Here is a 17,310-nt window from a genome sequence, read left to right on the forward strand (position 1 = left end):
TTAAAGTTGGGAATTTTTTTAGACAATGCCGATGGTTGATCTTTGTCTTGCATATAAAGGAGAGATTCTCGTGTACCACGACGAATTCATTTTTCCCTGGGTTCACGTGCTAAGTGAACTCTACTGGCCCGAAAGGTGAACTCCAATGAGCATGGCAAAGGCATTAAATCTTTGCTCAACGACCGTATATGTACATAACGATCATGAGTACACATCTTGATACATGTCATCTACATCGGAATATTGCGTGTGGATTGTGAGAGAGGTGGCTGGAGCAACATCAGATAAAGAGCCGAGCAAGAGAACAGACAGGCCGTCAGACTTGATCTCGCGACACAAAAAATCCTAATAACTATTCTTGTTAGAAGCTCGAACTACCGAGTGATGCACGCTTGCCCACAATCAATGCACATCTGCCATATATCTCAACAAGTTTCACTTGGTATTTTTCCACTTCGAATTCTTCAGTTTTATATAAATTACCCAACACCATTTTATATTTATGGCTTTGGCTATGTATCGATTGCAAACCTTCACCCGTAAGCAGTCGAACTTGCGGATGGGTTGCTTGCAATCCGATATTTTTTCAACAGCCATTCTTCAAATAATACAAACCTATAACTCGATATGCAATTATTTCTTGAGTGTCAGATCAATAGCAAAAACTATCCAATCACATAAATGATCGTATATGATTACTTGCTGAGAAAAGAGGTCCCTTCCCCCAGCCAAGCTAAGTCCAAGAGCTATCTCATCACACGCTTGCTGGCATCGGAGAAAAATGGAGGAGGACGAAGAACATATCTGCCTTTGAAGCTTATTGAGCATATATCAATGGACTTACTTGACGGTATTGCCTTCTCTCTTATTTAATAGATTACAAATATAGTGTTCCGATTTCAAATTCCCGTGACCCACCTTCTCTTTATATTCCCTCTCTCTCTCTCTCTCTCTCTCTCTCTCTCTCTCTCTCTCTCTCTCTCTCTCTCTCTCCCAAAAGCATTCGTCAATGCACACTGTTAGCTTCATTGCTTCAACCATGGAGATTCGGTGTCCCCGGGCCTTTCTTCTACCTCTAGCCGCCGTCTTCTTCATCTTCTTCCCCGGTTCTCAGTTCGCTCGTGCTTCCGAGAAGGAATACGCTCGACAGCCTCCCGGGCGCATCATCTTCACCAAGCATGACCGGTCCGAATCGGAGCCTCAGCAGGTAGATATCTCATTGCCGATTGATCGTACAACTGATTGCGAAAATGCTTTATTGAATCCATTGCCGTCGAAAAACACGCCTATTTCTCGAAGTATGTTAAAAGCTATCATTTGCATTTTATGGGTGATTTTAGGTGCATATTTCACTCGCCGGAAGCGACCACATGCGAGTAACGTGGGTTACAAACGACCACAACGCGCATTCAACCGTGGAGTATGGCACGGCTCCGGGACGATACAACGCTGTGGCAAGAGGAGAGCACACTTCCTACACGTACTTTTTCTACTCCTCCGGCAAAATCCACCACGTCAAGATCGGGCCGCTGGAGCCGGACACGACCTATTATTACCGTTGCGGTGGTTGCGGCCCGGAGTTCTCCTTCAGGACGCTGCCTTCCACCTTCCCCATCGAATTCGCGGTGGTTGGTAAGTCTCCTTGAAGCAGTACTCTTTTGTTCACCTTAAGAAGCAATCGATATCAATTTGTGAGGATGAGGAAATTTTGGGTTTTTTGCTTTAAGAGGGGGTGCTTTACTAATTGAGGAGTGAATTTCAGCTCAAGGAACATATTAGGGTTTCTGTCATTTTGCTTAGAGGTAAAAAGTGGTGCTCTAGTTCTGAAATAAATTTTTTACAATCAATCATAAAACAATCAGAAAATTAAGATGAAGAAAATATGTCCTTCCATGGGTTAATATGTCATTCCAGGTGGTCACTTCATTATTGGAATCTTGTATGTTTTCGTGCACATGAAAGGAACTTTCCTTGGCGTGGCCTGCCAAAGGTTGCGTGGTTCTATTCCTTAAAAACCTTTTTGAAGAACTAACAATGCACGTGAACACAAGCATCAACACATCAGATTCCCCCGACATTATTTGATTATATCCCGAAGCATATTACCATCTTATCTCAATAGTGTCGTGATAGTTTCTTTTATTCAAATACTATCTTAAATTTTCAATTTTTGGTGCCAAACTTATTATTCGAAACGTCTCGCTCTCAGAAGATAACATATGATATGCAATCTGTATAATTCATTTAATTTTATTTATTTTTGGTGTGAAGGTCTAATTTATTTATCGCACATCATTATTTCACGACTATTGATATGGATGGTCATAGCTTCAAAAATCGATCGACCGTCCAAATCTATGGCAATGGATGTGGTTGTGCATAAAAGGATTATACAAGTTGTTGTGCGCTTAGAATTAGTATGCTTTTGTTAAATTTGCGAGTCCCACTAGCCCCCATGAACAGTAGATCAGGTTGTCTTCTGTTGTTCCTTTCTTAGTCAAGCTCGTGCTTTAAGGCGAAGCAACACCAGCACGAGAGCAGGAAGAGTGTACATCACAGCCTCCTTCGCAATACTTTACGTCTAGATTGCGTGTCACCAAAAGTTTAAGTTTATTTCCCCTCATTTGAATTGAGCCCAAATGAAGAGTCCCTAGCTTGTATGTATATATAATTAAAATGAAGTTAATATCCTATATATATATATATATATATATATATATATATATATATATCTATAAAAAAAAAAAAAAGTTAATGACCTAACTGGATATGTGGTAAAAGATTAGGGACTGTGGTGCCTTTATGCCCTTAAGTAAAGTACACTTAATCATTTAGAAGATATAAGGTGATATTAGATGATGTCCTTTCTAAATTTTACAGAAAAAAGCATTTGTCAAGTGATCGTTGCATGTGTTGAGATGATTTGTCATTCATAGTGTTAGAGAAGTTATAATTTGTCAGATTTGGGTCTCACGTACTAATTTGAATTTAAGCACCGTTATTTTTTATGAAAATTAATGATTTAAAAAACGTTTTTCTAAACATCATCGCTTGTATTGTTTAAAATAATTAGTAATGAAATTGTTTTCATTATCAACAATAATTTATGTTTAAATATTTTCGTAGGTGATAAAAATATTTTTTGTTAATTCGATTTTGTAAGCAATATAAATAATTACTTTTGAGAAAACGATTTTTGAAACATTCATTTTCGGAAATAGACATGGTCCACTGTGTCTCGTTAGGATTTAGGAATATGACTGAGACAAGTCCGGCCCGGATTCAATTGGGCTTCTTGAGTTGGGATTTCACACGGTCCTTCTACCATTATTCAATTGGGCCATCACTGGCTGAAAATCTATACGTCGAGCCTAATTTTTTTCTATTGTAAGTCAATCTCCCAATTAACAGAGAAGCACTCATGTTTTCACTCACACAAGTGAATCCATAGTTCCAAGTCCCTTACTTCAACGGAGTTTGGGTGTTTTTTGTTGGGCATTTGGCCTGGCCGCCCGGTCCCCCCTTTTCTTGCACCCCGAATACCTCTAAACTTGTCTCAGACCTATCCCGATCTCCGGACTCGATCCAAATTCCATAGTTGGCAAGAACTTTGAGCCACGAATTTGACACTTCTCATGAACTACTCTAGCTCGATTATGGTCGACTACTATAGCTCTTAACTGATCCATGTAACAAGTTATCTTTTATATCTTACTTAACAAAATTCAAATGGGATCTAACTCTAGGATCAAATTGTTATAACAAAGGATAAGCATCTAGTACACATGAAATCTATGTACTATTTGTGTCGATAATAGCAAATTTTTCTTCCTATTTTTCCTAACCGAGTTTATCTAATAACATTAATCATCACGCTTTTCCAATCAATGTAGGTGACCTAGGGCAAACGGAATGGACCAACTCGACCCTAAAGCACGTCGAGAGCAAGGACTATGATGTCTTCCTTCTCCCGGGCGACCTCTCCTACGCCGACAGCCAGCAGCCACTGTGGGACTCCTTTGGCCGCCTGGTTGAGCCGATCGCAAGCCACCGACCGTGGATGGTGACCGAGGGCAACCACGAGATCGAGATATACCCCATCATCTACCCCCACGGGTTCAAGGCTTACAACGCCCGGTGGCGCATGCCCTTCGATGAAAGCGGGTCCAAATCCAACCTCTATTACTCCTTCGATGTCACCGGCGGCAGCATCCACATCATCATGCTGGGGTCGTACACCGAGTTCAACTCCGACTCGGCTCAGTACAAGTGGCTTCAGCAGGACCTGGCCAAGATCGACCGCAAGACGACGCCATGGGTGATTGTGCTACTGCACGCGCCATGGTACAATACGAATACAGCCCATCAAGGGGAAGGTGAGAGCATGAGGAAGGTGATGGAGGAGTTGTTGTATGGCGCCCGGGTTGACATCGTTTTTGCCGGGCATGTTCATGCCTATGAACGATTTGTAAGTCCACATATAGCCTGATGCTTCATGCAAAATGTTTCCTTTTTGGTTCCTTTTCGAGAAAACGACGGTCGTTCTTTGTTATACGCAGACTAGAATCTACGACAATAAGGCTGACTCGTGTGGACCTGTGTACGTGACCATTGGAGATGGAGGGAATAGAGAAGGTCTTGCTATGTCGTAAGTGTGCTTTCTCTGACTTAATTTCTGCTGTTTATGTTCAATCCTCGTTCTCAATCAACAACTGGTCGAATTGTAGGATGAAAAACAGAAACAAACCCTTGAGGAATTGACTGATGTTAAGCTGTTGGGTTACTCTTTGATCTATCATTAATCTTTTATAGGACAAAACACGGATATTTTAATGTTTCATTCTCAAATTTTGAAATATAGATAGATTTTAGTCATCATTAATTCTAAAAGAGTAGGCCTCATTTTATCGCTAGACGCATTGGCCTTGTGTTGAAACATTGGATGATGATGTCTTTGTTAATGTACACTTTCATAGCGCCTGAGCATTTAGGTGATAAATTTGTAGGTACAAGCACCCAGCTTCGCCTCTGTCGATGTTCAGGGAGGCGAGCTTTGGACACGGGAGACTGAGGGTACTCAACCATACGCATGCACACTGGTCGTGGCACCGCAACAACGATACCAACTCCGTCATCGCCGACGCGGTTTGGCTAGAGAGCCTGAGCGCCTCAAGTACTTGCATGGGTCAACAACCATCTTCACTTAGGGATGAACTTTGAGCACAAGCGTAACCACGATAGATAGACGTAGGTTCAGCATAAGTAAAATTGCATGTTTGATGTGTGTGGGTTGATATGTTGGAAGGACCCAAGATATTTAGTCAAATTCCTGTTTGGCAATCTTTCTTTTCCCTTTGAATTCCTTCTTAGATACAGTTTCTTGTAATTAGATGGGATTTTTTACCCTTTGTTAACGACACAAATAATTTCTAGAGCAATCGATTGGATTTATGCGGTTTATTTTCCATTTTGTTCTCATCACAGAAAAATAGTGGAAACGAATTTACAATTCATTGTCTTAGCGAGTATACATGTTTAATAGTATGTGTTCTAGGTGGGAAAACTATCCAAAAAGTGCTAAACAATTGCACTTTTACTTATTCAATCCTAAACCTTTAAATTGTGTCAATTGAGTCTTAAACATTTTTCATGTTTTACCAATTGAGTTCATAGTTTTTTATAATATTTTTATATTTTTTTCGAATTTTGTTTCTTTTCCTTCTATTTTTTCTTCCTTTTTTCCTCTAGCCAATTGCCGGGCCTTGGCGATGGCCGACAACTGGCCATAGGTGAGGGCTGGCAAGGTCGAGCGAGCCTTGCCCGCCCTTAGCAAGGCTTGACTTTGCCGTCACTAGGCGAGGCTTGACTTTGCCGTCGCTAGGCGAGGCTTGCCCTCGTCAACCGCTCTCGCTAGCCCAGTGATGGCGAGCCTCACCCGCCCCTTGGCAAGGCTTGACCTCGCCGGCCCTCACCTCTGGCCGGTCGCCAAGGCCCGGCGACCAGCTAGAGGAAGAAGGGAAGAGAAAAAAAAAGAGAGAAAAGAAAAAAAAAAAGAAAAGGTAAAAAAAATTGAAAATATTATTAAAATTAAAAATTGTTCATGTTAACGCCGGTTGTCCTAGCCAGCCATGCCACATAGGACGGCCGGCGAGAATGGTCGATGTCCACGTCAGCAAATTTTTGTCAAAATTGGCCGGATGGACTCAATTGGCACAATTATCCGACAAAAAAAAAATTGACACAATTAAAATGTTTAGAACTGAATTGACAAAAATGTAATAAGTTTATGACTTTTTGGATAATTTTCCCGTTCTAGACTGAATCAGAATATTAAGTTCATATCCAGGTTGGACTAAATTGAACATCAGATTCACATTATGGGAAGTACTTGAATTATGCTTTAAGTTTGAGTGACTAGTGGGATAATAGATGTTCTGACAATTATGCATAACCTAATATTCAAATTAGACTTTGGAAAAACTGCTATTAGGGAAAGACTGTTGACTTGATTGAGGATTTCTATTCCTGAATAAAAGTAGGGCTAAACAGCTTCCTTCTAAGAAAGAAATTAGACAAAGACTTCAATGTACGTGATGGACACTGCTAGTAACATGAAAGAAAACAACTTATTTGAAATTATAGGAAAAGAAATAGACGTTTTACTAATTTTTTTTTATTGAAACGTTTTTCTTTTTATATGATGTTTAAGATTAATTGCAAGTTAAGATAAAATTAAGGGAAAATTTCAAATAAGGGCATGAAGTGCCCTCATTTTCTCCAATAAGGGTCTAAGTGGACATTGTTTCAAATAAAGGCATGAATTGGCTATTATGTTTGTTTCAAAGAAAGGCCTGACTTTCCATATAGTAATGGCATTTTCGTCTTTTAACTTTTTTTGTCCTTTTTTTCTTTCTTTTTTCCTTTCTCTGGTTTTCTCTTTGTTCTTCGCCGGTGGCCAATTCTACTGGCCTACAAACCACTGGCGAAGGCCCAAAATAAGGCTAGGCGAGGGTTGCCCTCGCCCGATCTGGCAAGGGCCACCCTCGATAACAATAGGCAAGGGACGGCCTCACCCCATCCCTCGCCTGGGCAAGGTAACCCTCGCCCTAAGCAAGGCCACCCCCTCGAAAGCCACAGGCGAGGCCGTCCTTCGTTAGCAGCTAGCGAGGCGACCCTCGCCCGGATCTAGCGAGGCCGTCCTTCGTCAGCAGCTAGCGAGGCGACCCTCGCCCGGATCTAGCGAGGCCGTCCTTTGTCAGCAGCTAGCGAGGCGACCCTTGCCCGGATTTGGCGAGGCCATCCCTTGCCTGTTGCTGGCGAGGGTGCCTCTCGCCAGATCAAGTGAGGGCAACCCTCGCCTAGCCCTTACGGGCTTCGCCGGTGGCCGGTGGCCGGCGAAGAACAAAGAGAAAACCAGAAAAAGGAAAAAAGAAAGAAAAAAGAAAAAGAAAAGAAAGGAAAAAAGAAAAATAATTTAGTATTAAATTTTTCTTTGGATGAAAATACCCTTGATCGGTTGGAATATTTCGTCGACCGGCGAGGTCAAGCCCTTATTCAAAACTACCATGGCCACTTCATGTCTTTATTTGACACAAAATCCACTTCAGACCTTTATTTGAGAAAACGAGGGCACTTCAAACCCTTATTTAGAATTTTCCCTAAAATTAATTTCAACAAAAAAGGTAAGTACATATACTACCCAGTAAAAAACTCAATTTTTGTAGTATCTTAGCGTAACATAAAATACGATAATCTCTCGGATAATGATACTGCCAGTCTTTATACTTTTTTAATATGCTTAATTCAGTCCTACACTTTTTTGGCAGACTTGATCCCTAAATTACATATTATTCCAATTGACCCTTACGTGAACCACCGTGTTGCAAATCATAAAGTCTAAATTAAAGGACTAAAGGTGAAAATGTTTGAGCAAATTCAAATAGGCGCAATCATTACAAAACTTTTATCTAATGGGGACAATTGCGGGAAAAAAATTGCATTAATTAAGAGATTTCATTGTGGTTTAGAGGTGGCAAAATGGGTCATTGACCCACTCATATCTAATGAGCTTGGTAATCACAGGTTATCTAAAATTTAAAATATAGATTGAAATGAGTATAATAGAGCAAAGCCCGATTAATGATGGATTTTAGTGAGTCTTGAAAGAACTCACTTTCAAGTTTCAACCCATCTAATCAAAATGACAATATTAGGGAAAAAAAGAAAAAATTGGTTCAGAAAAGAATTCAGTCGTTCATCAAAAGGACTATGTCTATAGTGTTTTAATAAGATATGCAATTAAAAATCTAGACATTTGAGCTTTTTTTTTTTGGTCGGAAGACATTTGTGTGAATATGCCCAAAAGGACTCTCAAGAGAAATAGTCTTGCTAAATCAACTGGAATGGATCATTAGACATATGTCATAAAGTCTCTATTAGAGGTAACCCAAAAATTGTAACTTGGTCAATTTTTTTGAAGGTTCTATAGGTAAGAACAAGCTAGTGATAAGAAATTGGGAAACTTATCGAAAATTCACTTAAGATGACTAAAATTAGTTGTAAATCACAAATGAGGATGAGTATGTGTGCTCTTATCCAATTTATCTTGTTAAAATTTAGAAATAAAGAATAAGAGTGCATATTGAAGCAAGTAAAAGGATTTGATCTATATGAACATGGGGAGTGAGGTTGTGTGGTTTATAATTTGTAAAATGTTCATGAAAACTTGGAGGAAATATAATGCCTTGAGAGTACTAAGGGGATGTTGTATTTTGTGTGATGCTATCAGTTTGGGAAAAATGACATAAATGCTATATAAACTTTGGCATAATGAGCAATGCCGTCTCTAGATTTTTAATTCGATTAATGTGGTCATTGAACTATTAGTAAATGCTTAATCTAATATATAAATTATATGAAAATGTTCAATGTCGTCATTTTGTTAATTCAAGTTTACCAAATATGTTGATGTGATTTTCAATCAGTTAAGTTTGAATGATGAACAAAAAAAAAAAGTTATACGTGGATTATCCAGGTAAGACATTCATTCAGATCAGGATATAATAATTCTTTCCATCAAATAACGGTGAATATGTCAATGCCCTAATTTATTATTAAATGTAAGAAGTCCCAAATGGTTATAGACTGTGCTCATTTAAATTAAGAAAATACGCCAATTCATTTAAGAGATATAACAAGATAACAGGGGCGGGTGCTTTACATGTTGTTACAACTACACATAATCATCTTCCACCTTGTTATCTCTTTATCGATTGATTTTTCTCATCTTCAACATTTTCAAGAAATTCAAGAGAAAATCAAAGTAAATCACATGCGTATTACTTCTTGTTTGCATTCAGTAATTTTATCGTATCCTTTAAGTGACCTTGCCTAAATCGGAAGCAACGTATGGAGATTAATTATCACTTTTTATAAAAGTGGTTACACACCTCGAAGTCGATGGTTTCCATTCAATCTTGCATTACTATGTCTTTCAATTTGGAGAAAAAGAGAGGATGTGCATATGGAAAAGGGGGAAAATGGTCGTTTGATTTGAAAAAAAATTTGGATAGCAGCTTCTTTTTTTGGAGAGCCTGACTTTGACATGTAGATATATGATATGCACCCATCCAATGTCATCAATACGTTGAAAAGTAGGAGTGAAGTTACCATGTCAATATCAAATTGGACTTCTGCATGTGCAAATCACCTCAAAAGCGACCTCCACGGTCGAGCTTTCAAAAGGGGTTGCGTCCCCCCATGGCTATGATGGTTGGGAAAGGCGTCTGAGATTTGACCTTTGAGTGGGACTCTTGAGAGATTCATGGAGCAGACCAGTTTAGCTTTGAAGTTCGTGAGGGGAGCCGCGCAGGATCTCATTAGACCACAGAGTTCACGATGATCAAAATTCGATATCACTGAAGTTGACAATCAGGTTGATGGAGCTTTTACAACCCCCAAACTGCCCTTAAATTTCGCTGTTAAACTACTCTTATCCTCCATATTTTTTTTGGGCTTGAATGCTGATCCTAGCTTTTTGTGCCATTTCCTTCTTGACCTCGAGCCCTATGTCGCTCCATTCTCTGGACTACATCCACGCACCTCCTCAATCCAGGGAAAAGTAAGTCATTCATGTTAGAATTGAGAAATTTGTATAGAATTATTATTTTTGGCCCGACGACAAATAATAGCATCAAATCAATACAATATGGTAAGATGGAATTCTGGACATTAAGTGCATCAAATTTAATAGAATGGGTCTTTTCTTTTCCAAATTAGAGTTGTATGGTTTTGCTGAGATAGTGAAAGTTAAAAGAACATAAACTTTTGGACATGAAGGGCACTAAATTTAAAGGAACAAGTCCATCCATTTTCCCATAAAAGTTTAATATTTTTGCTAAAAAAGTGAAATATTAAAGGAACATCTTCCGAAATGTCGACGTACATACAAATATTTATTCATATTTTTTATTTTTGTACACGCAATAAAATCGACTATGTGCAATAATTATGAAGTAGAGAGAAAAACTTCCAAGTGTTTAACTATACAATGGTTCATATTCACATACAAAATTAATTTGGCTACACAATATAATAGAATCATTTATCATATTCATGGAATTAGAATGAGTCAAAAGTGTAATATGATTTTTTTGGTAAAAGTGCAATATTTAAAAAAATTAAAGATAAAACCCATTCGAAGATGGGCCCTAGCATTAGTATTATAGTAAGATAGAATTTTGAACGTGAAATGCACAAAAATAGATAGAATGAGACTAATGAGTCTTTTCTTTTTCAAACAAAAATCAATATTTTGTATGTCTACATGTTATAGTAAGTGGACAATGGACATTAAACTAAATTAAATGGGATGAGATCTTTCTTTTTCGAAAAAAAAAATTAAAGAGTTCTCCCAGCAAAGTGATAATTAAAGGAAATTCTTTTAAATTCCAAATGTGCATATAAATATTTAAATGTATTATTATTATTATTATTATTAGAATATAAAATAACAACTCAATGACTGGATAATGGAGTGCAAGCATTCCCATTATGTGTGATAATACTAGTGCAATCAATTTGACGAAGAATCCAATTATGCACTCTCAAGCTAAGCACATTGATATTCGTCATCATTTTGTTAGAAATCATGTAAATAGTGGTGAAATATGCATTTACTTTGCTCATTTTAAGCATCAATTAGTTGATATCTTCACTAAGACGCTCAACAAGAACACATTCGAGTTCATCAGAAGAACTTGGAATTTGTTATCCTTTCGAGTAAAAGTTTCATTTCCATGATATTAGCAGGTAACTCTCATCGTCAGCATGAACGCAATGAAATTAGATCAAAAATTGGCAAAACAATGGATATCAATAAGTATTATTTTGAAAAAGTTATCGTTTCATGACTTTCTTTGTCTCACTGTTTTGACCGTTCTGACAATGATTGTACGAATTTGATTGCTGATTGATCTTATTACCGTTTAATGCTATTAAGTATATCTTTAGTTTGTTTATAATTCTTAAAATTCGAATAAGAGTTAACTGTTATTGTAAATGGCGAAGTAGCTCTCATCATGCTCTACTGCTCTTATTTATATGGAGTTAATGGACATAATGGTTACTCATGAAAAACCACGAATTAACTCTCTCTCTCTCTCTCTCTCTCTCTCTCTCTCTCTCTCTCTCTCTCTCTCTCTCTCTCTCTCTCTCTCTCTCTCGTCTCTCTTTTTTAATCCTCGTTGCTCCAAATCCTTCTTTTCTTCTCCGTTCTCCTCATCAATTCAAAATGGCTCCCAAGTCTTGTACCTCCCTCAAACCATCTAGAACTCGCAAATCCACTTGAATTGCTACTGTTTTATCCAAAGCCCCCAAAGGACCATTTGAAATCGATCTCACTCAACAACTTGAAGAAACATCAGGGACACAAAGTCTAAGTGTACCCACAACTCAAATCATTGGTGAACATTGAGAATCAGAGATAGCCAACACAGCCCAGCCGTCTCAAACTGAAGGATAAACACCTATTGTGAAAACCCCTGAGTCTCGACTTTGACTTGGAAGGGAAATCGTCTCTGTCCTGACCATTTCAACTCTAGTAATAGGCGCAATTGCTCGGTCTAGTGCTTTAGCACCACAACAATTGGTGACCCTCCGCCAACTATTTGAGCAATTCCTTAAGATGCCAAATTTCCATGTTGTGCATGTTCATGAAAGTGTTGCTCCTAAAGTTCAAGCACCAACCCCTACTCCTGCTGATGTGGCTGAACCTTCTCGCCTTGCCAAAGACAAGGAGAAAATCATTGAGGAATCTTCGACTGACAGCAAGGAGGAAACCAATGAAGATATTGAGCATCAAATGCTCATTGAACAACTCATTGAGGATCTACCTCAACCCGTGATACCATCCACCCAAGAAACACCAACCCGGACTATAGACCACAGTGAGCCTCGTACTGAAATAGAGGAAGCCCCAAGTGATAAGCGAAGAGAAGTTGATGATGAACGGGTATTCCAATTTTTCGAACCCATATTTGGTTTTGATGTTGATGATTCTCTTGACTAAAATCTTTTTCTGTGTGAGGATCATGAACTTGCTTTCCAATCATTTCTCACTCGAGGACCCATTCCTTATCACTTTGTAGATTGTGATTATCTAGATTCTCACTGCAAATATATATCTGAACTTTTTGAACATTTCACTTGAAATTCTTTTGCTCTATGAAAGACGATGTTTTTCCAAATCTTATGGCCCTACTTTATTCTAACCTTCATTTTCCTAGCCGCGATTCCTTTGTCTTCACTTTTGCAAAACAGCAACTCACTGTCACTGCCGCTAATTTATTTGATCTCATCAATGCTCCCTTGTATGATTTTGTCAAAATTCCTGTGAGACCTGATGAAGCTCACAGTTTCGTGTTGGAAATCTCTGACTTTACCAAAGGTTACAAAGAGAATGTCCCCTTGAGCCTACTGCCCCTTAAAGTGAATTTCATTCAGAAGATCTTGACTCTATACCTTCGTCCAAAGTTTTCCTCAACTAATGATTTATCTCGTTATAAGGCGTGACTTATCTAGGCCATTCTCAACAAGATTTTCTCCTCCCTTTCTTACATGATTATCATTCATATGTACTGATGCGTGATGAAGAAGGTTGGCAAGCTACCCTACGGTGCCCTCATCACTCTTATCTTGCGGTCAAAGGGCATTGATTTTGCTAATGTAGCTTACCAGAGCTTAGTCAACATAGAAATTGGGAAGGAAAATTTGAAGAAAATGATGTTGAGGATGACTCCTGAAGGTTGGGTTAATCCAAGGAATGAGGTAATTTCTATCGACGAAGGCAATGATGAAAAAGCAAAAAATGCTTTGAAGGAACGATTGAACAAGCAAGCTGAGAATAAAAGGAAAAGGAAGGCCAAAGCATCTACGCCTATCGTGTGGCAGTCTTCTGCTCATCCCCCCAACCTGAACGATCAACGCCCCAGGGGGAGTTGCCTACCAATATTGCTCCTACTCTTGCACAACTTCAAAAGGGTGTCAAGGAACTAAAGACATCCATTGCCTCCATTGGACAATATTTAGTGTAGCTTGAGCAAACCATTCTCAATCTCAGCTGTTACAACCTTCTTCGTCCAATATCTGAACGATTTGCCCCATCACTCTACTCTTAGCAATGCAAGTGACCTTGTCTTGCTTAGACTATCTCATCCTTAGCGCTCGTTTGTTTTTGCTGATGTTTGATGTATGCTCCTTCTTGATAATCAATGAAATTGTCTTTTGCATACTATTTAGTCCTTTTGCTAATGACAAAAAGGAGGAGAATGGATGTGATGGATGTGATATAGCTATGTGATGATTTTACTTCTGGTGATTGTTGAGATGATTATAGCACCAAGATAGGAGGAGCAACTTTAAGTGTGATTATAGTTTATATCAATTGTTAGCATGATATCTCTCAAAGCTTGTCTTTGAATAAATTTCATGATTATTTGCTTTTATCCATCATCTTTTCTAAATTATCATGAGATTGTTCCTAAACTAAGTTTGTGTTTTTTTCACTCATACCCTTTAAATCTTCTAGACGATGTCTGCTTGAATATATACGCCTCATTGAAAATTATCATTTGTGTAGATCATTCTTGCAAATTCATTTAAATCTACATTATCACATATGGGGGTAGTTTTGTCATAAAAAAAAGAATGAGATTATTGGAGAAACATCCCTAGGAATTTTGATGATTCCATAACTATCCTTAGTATAATATTTACTATGATAAGTGCTGATGTTTGTACGGCCTATCCATAAACAACATCAACTAACTGGTGATAATATGCTCGTAATGATATTAAGTAACGGATGTGAGGATATCAAGTCATTGATGATGCTGGTGTAATGCTCATTTGAGAATATCTGTTAAGGACAAAAATATAGTTGTTGGCAACCGGAATAGCGCAGTAGAAGAACTAGAAAGAGAATTGGAAATAGACTTATTAGAACTGTTAAAGCAACTAGCGATGTGACAGCAGTGGTAGAACTTATTTTCGGAAACCCTGTTGATGTTCAAGGAAAACGATTGTATGGGTTGTCTAGCTTTAGAATAGCAGCTCGCAAAAGAATCATAACGGCTCCTTGCTTCTCGGGATTATCTTTAATGAGAAGATTGAAAATGTCTATATAAGAGAATGCCATTGAAGCCTAAAAGGATTGGATGAAATATATATAACAACCCAAGAAGTGTTCATCATTGTATTTTGATTAAATAGCGTTTCATTAATTTGAGATCTCCACTGTATTGTTTTTGTTGCTTTTGTATTTGTGAGAAGATCAAGTGTACAATAGCCGCACTTGAGTCCTGATAGTGTGATCTATCATTTGATAGGATCGGTACTTTCTTATTGTAACTTATCTTGGGATTACTGGTGCATTCCAGCCGAAATTGCGGCTATTAGTTTGAAGAGTAGATGTAGGCTTGATGATAAAGTTGAACCACTATAAATTGTTGCGTGCCATCTTTTAAATTGTTATTATCTGACGAGTTGCACATCAGCTTAACCAGATCTTGTTGTTAAATGTTTTTCCTAATTTTCAAGTATTGGTTATTGATTTTCGCATAATCTACAATTTCTATGTAAATAACCTATTCACTCTCTCTAGGTTGGCTATAGGAGATTTTCCTGACAAGATGTTGCCTCTATTACTGCATAAACACAAAGAAGAGTTACATTCATAGTTAATCCAGCTACTTCGGGTAATGCACGAAGGGTAGAACAAATGAAGCTAAAGGCTTTCCTATCAGTACTCTTTACACGGTAAAGTAAGCAACTTCTTACCAAATTGAATAAATTTGCTTTACCGAATTGAATAAATTTGCCTTGTGAGATGGGAAAGCTAAATAGAAAGGCCAAGCCAAGAAAAGAAGTCATGTTAAAATGCCACATTGCTTTTAACATTTCTTTGATTATCTTTCCTTGGTCAAGCTTGGAGGAATAAATTAAAGTGTGACACTAGAACATCTCTTTATTTGTGAACTAATCCACAGTTCATGTACCGAAGGGATTGCGTTCAAGTGTAGGATAGGCTTGATAATGCGGTTAGAGGTCAAAAAAATAGCCATCACAATTCGAATGCATGAAAAGAGGCTCAAAGCATGCGACCACTCATTTCATGAGTTTGATTTGAATAATGATTTTGAAATCAAATAAAGATTTTATTTTGACCTGGCCGAAAGGAAGATGATGTGTTTCTACATAAACCTCCTTACATATGTAGTTTACATTTCACATCATTGTTATGTTTTGCATCTGATTTGCTATGATATGTTATATGTGATTATTGCCATATCATGCATCATTATGTCCTGCATCTGATTTGCCATGTCATGCTTAATCTGATTTGTTATGCCATGTCATTTTATTGTGATGTCTCGCATCTAATTTGCTATGTCATTATGCATGCGATTATTGCATTGTCATGTCATCTAGTCGTTATGTTTTAGATCTAATTTGCCATGTGATACCGCATGTGATTATTGTCATGTCATCTCATCTCGTCGTTATGTCTTGCATCTGATTTGTCATGTCATGCTGCATGTGATTATTGTCATGTCATGTCATCTCGTCGTTATGTCTTGCATCTGATTTGTCATGTCATGCTGCATGTGATTATTGTCATGTCATGTAATTATTAGGCTTTGCAAATGATTTGCCATGTCATGCAACATGTGCTTATTGTTATGTCATATTATTTCATCGTTATGTTTTGCATCCAATTGGCCATATCATGTTGTATGTAAATATTACTACCTTATGTCATCTCGTTGTTATATCTTATATCTGATTCGCCATATTATGTTAGATGTGATTATTGTTGTGTCATATTATTTTATTATTATGCTTTGCATCCAATTTGTCATGTTAGTTTTATGTGATTATTGCCATGTTATGTCATTTCATTGTTGTGTCTTATGTCATATTACATGTGACTATTTCCATATCATGTCAAATGGCATCTCATCGTTATGGCTTGCATCTAATTTGTCATGTCATGCAGTCCGCATGTGGTTATTGCAATGTCATGTCATTTCATTGTCATGTTTTGCATCTAATTTGCAATGTCACGTTGCATATGATTATTGTCATGTCATGTCATCTCACCTTTATGTTGTGCATCTAGTTTGCCATGTCATGCTACCTGTGATTATTGCCATTCACATCATCGTTATGTTTTACATTTGATTTGTCATGTCATGCTACCAATGATTATTGCCATGTCATGTCATTGTTCTACATCTAATTTGCCATATCATGTTGCATGTGATTATTGTCATATCATGTCATTCCATCATTATTTATTACATTTGATTTACTATGTCATGCTGCATGTGATTATTGCCATGTCATCATCTCGTCGTTATGTCTTGCATGTGATTTATCATTTCATGCTGCATATAATTATTGCAATGTCGTGTCATCTCGCCATCATGTCTTACATTTGTTGCCATGTCAAGTTGCATTGATTGTTGCCATGTCATGTCATCTCATTATCCTATTTTCCATTTGATTTGTCATACCTAGTTGTATATTGTTATGGCCATGTTATATCATTCTTGTACGTCATGATTGAAGTTTGCTTTTGAGTTAATAGTCTCATACACACTTTCACACACAAACAGAGTTATGCCAGTATACACGAGAAAGCGTTCTTGTTAATCAATAACAACGTTGAATAAATGTTTTGCAACATTTCAAGATTTTCAAACAAAAACATCTACATGTTTAGGAAATTGATTGATGAATGCTTAACCA

At 37.7% G+C, this 17,310-nt stretch overlaps 1 protein-coding gene across 2 annotated transcripts; it reads left to right on the top strand.

Annotated features, from left to right (window-relative positions):
- Positions 1–695: 695 nt before the first annotated feature.
- On the top strand, positions 696–5,465 carry LOC115675285 (purple acid phosphatase 22-like). Of its 2 annotated transcripts, XM_056303583.1 has the most exons (6): positions 696–850; positions 1,001–1,207; positions 1,341–1,632; positions 3,894–4,468; positions 4,560–4,648; positions 5,007–5,465. In XM_056303583.1, the coding sequence occupies exons 2-6, from the start codon at positions 1,010–1,012 to the stop codon at positions 5,218–5,220; spliced, it is 1,368 nt and encodes a 455-aa protein (XP_056159558.1). In that variant the 5' UTR covers positions 696–850; positions 1,001–1,009; the 3' UTR covers positions 5,221–5,465. The 2 variants fall into 2 exon arrangements, with proteins under 2 accessions (XP_056159558.1, XP_030453744.1); XM_030597884.2 differs by lacking the exon at positions 696–850 and having other exon boundaries at positions 970–1,207.
- The last annotated feature ends 11,845 nt before the right edge of the window (positions 5,466–17,310 follow it).

Source organism: Syzygium oleosum, unplaced genomic scaffold, assembly GCF_021117445.2.
Source record: "Syzygium oleosum isolate NSW1041296 unplaced genomic scaffold, Sole_v2.1 Sole_v2.28, whole genome shotgun sequence".
Classification (NCBI taxonomy): domain Eukaryota; kingdom Viridiplantae; phylum Streptophyta; class Magnoliopsida; order Myrtales; family Myrtaceae; genus Syzygium; species Syzygium oleosum.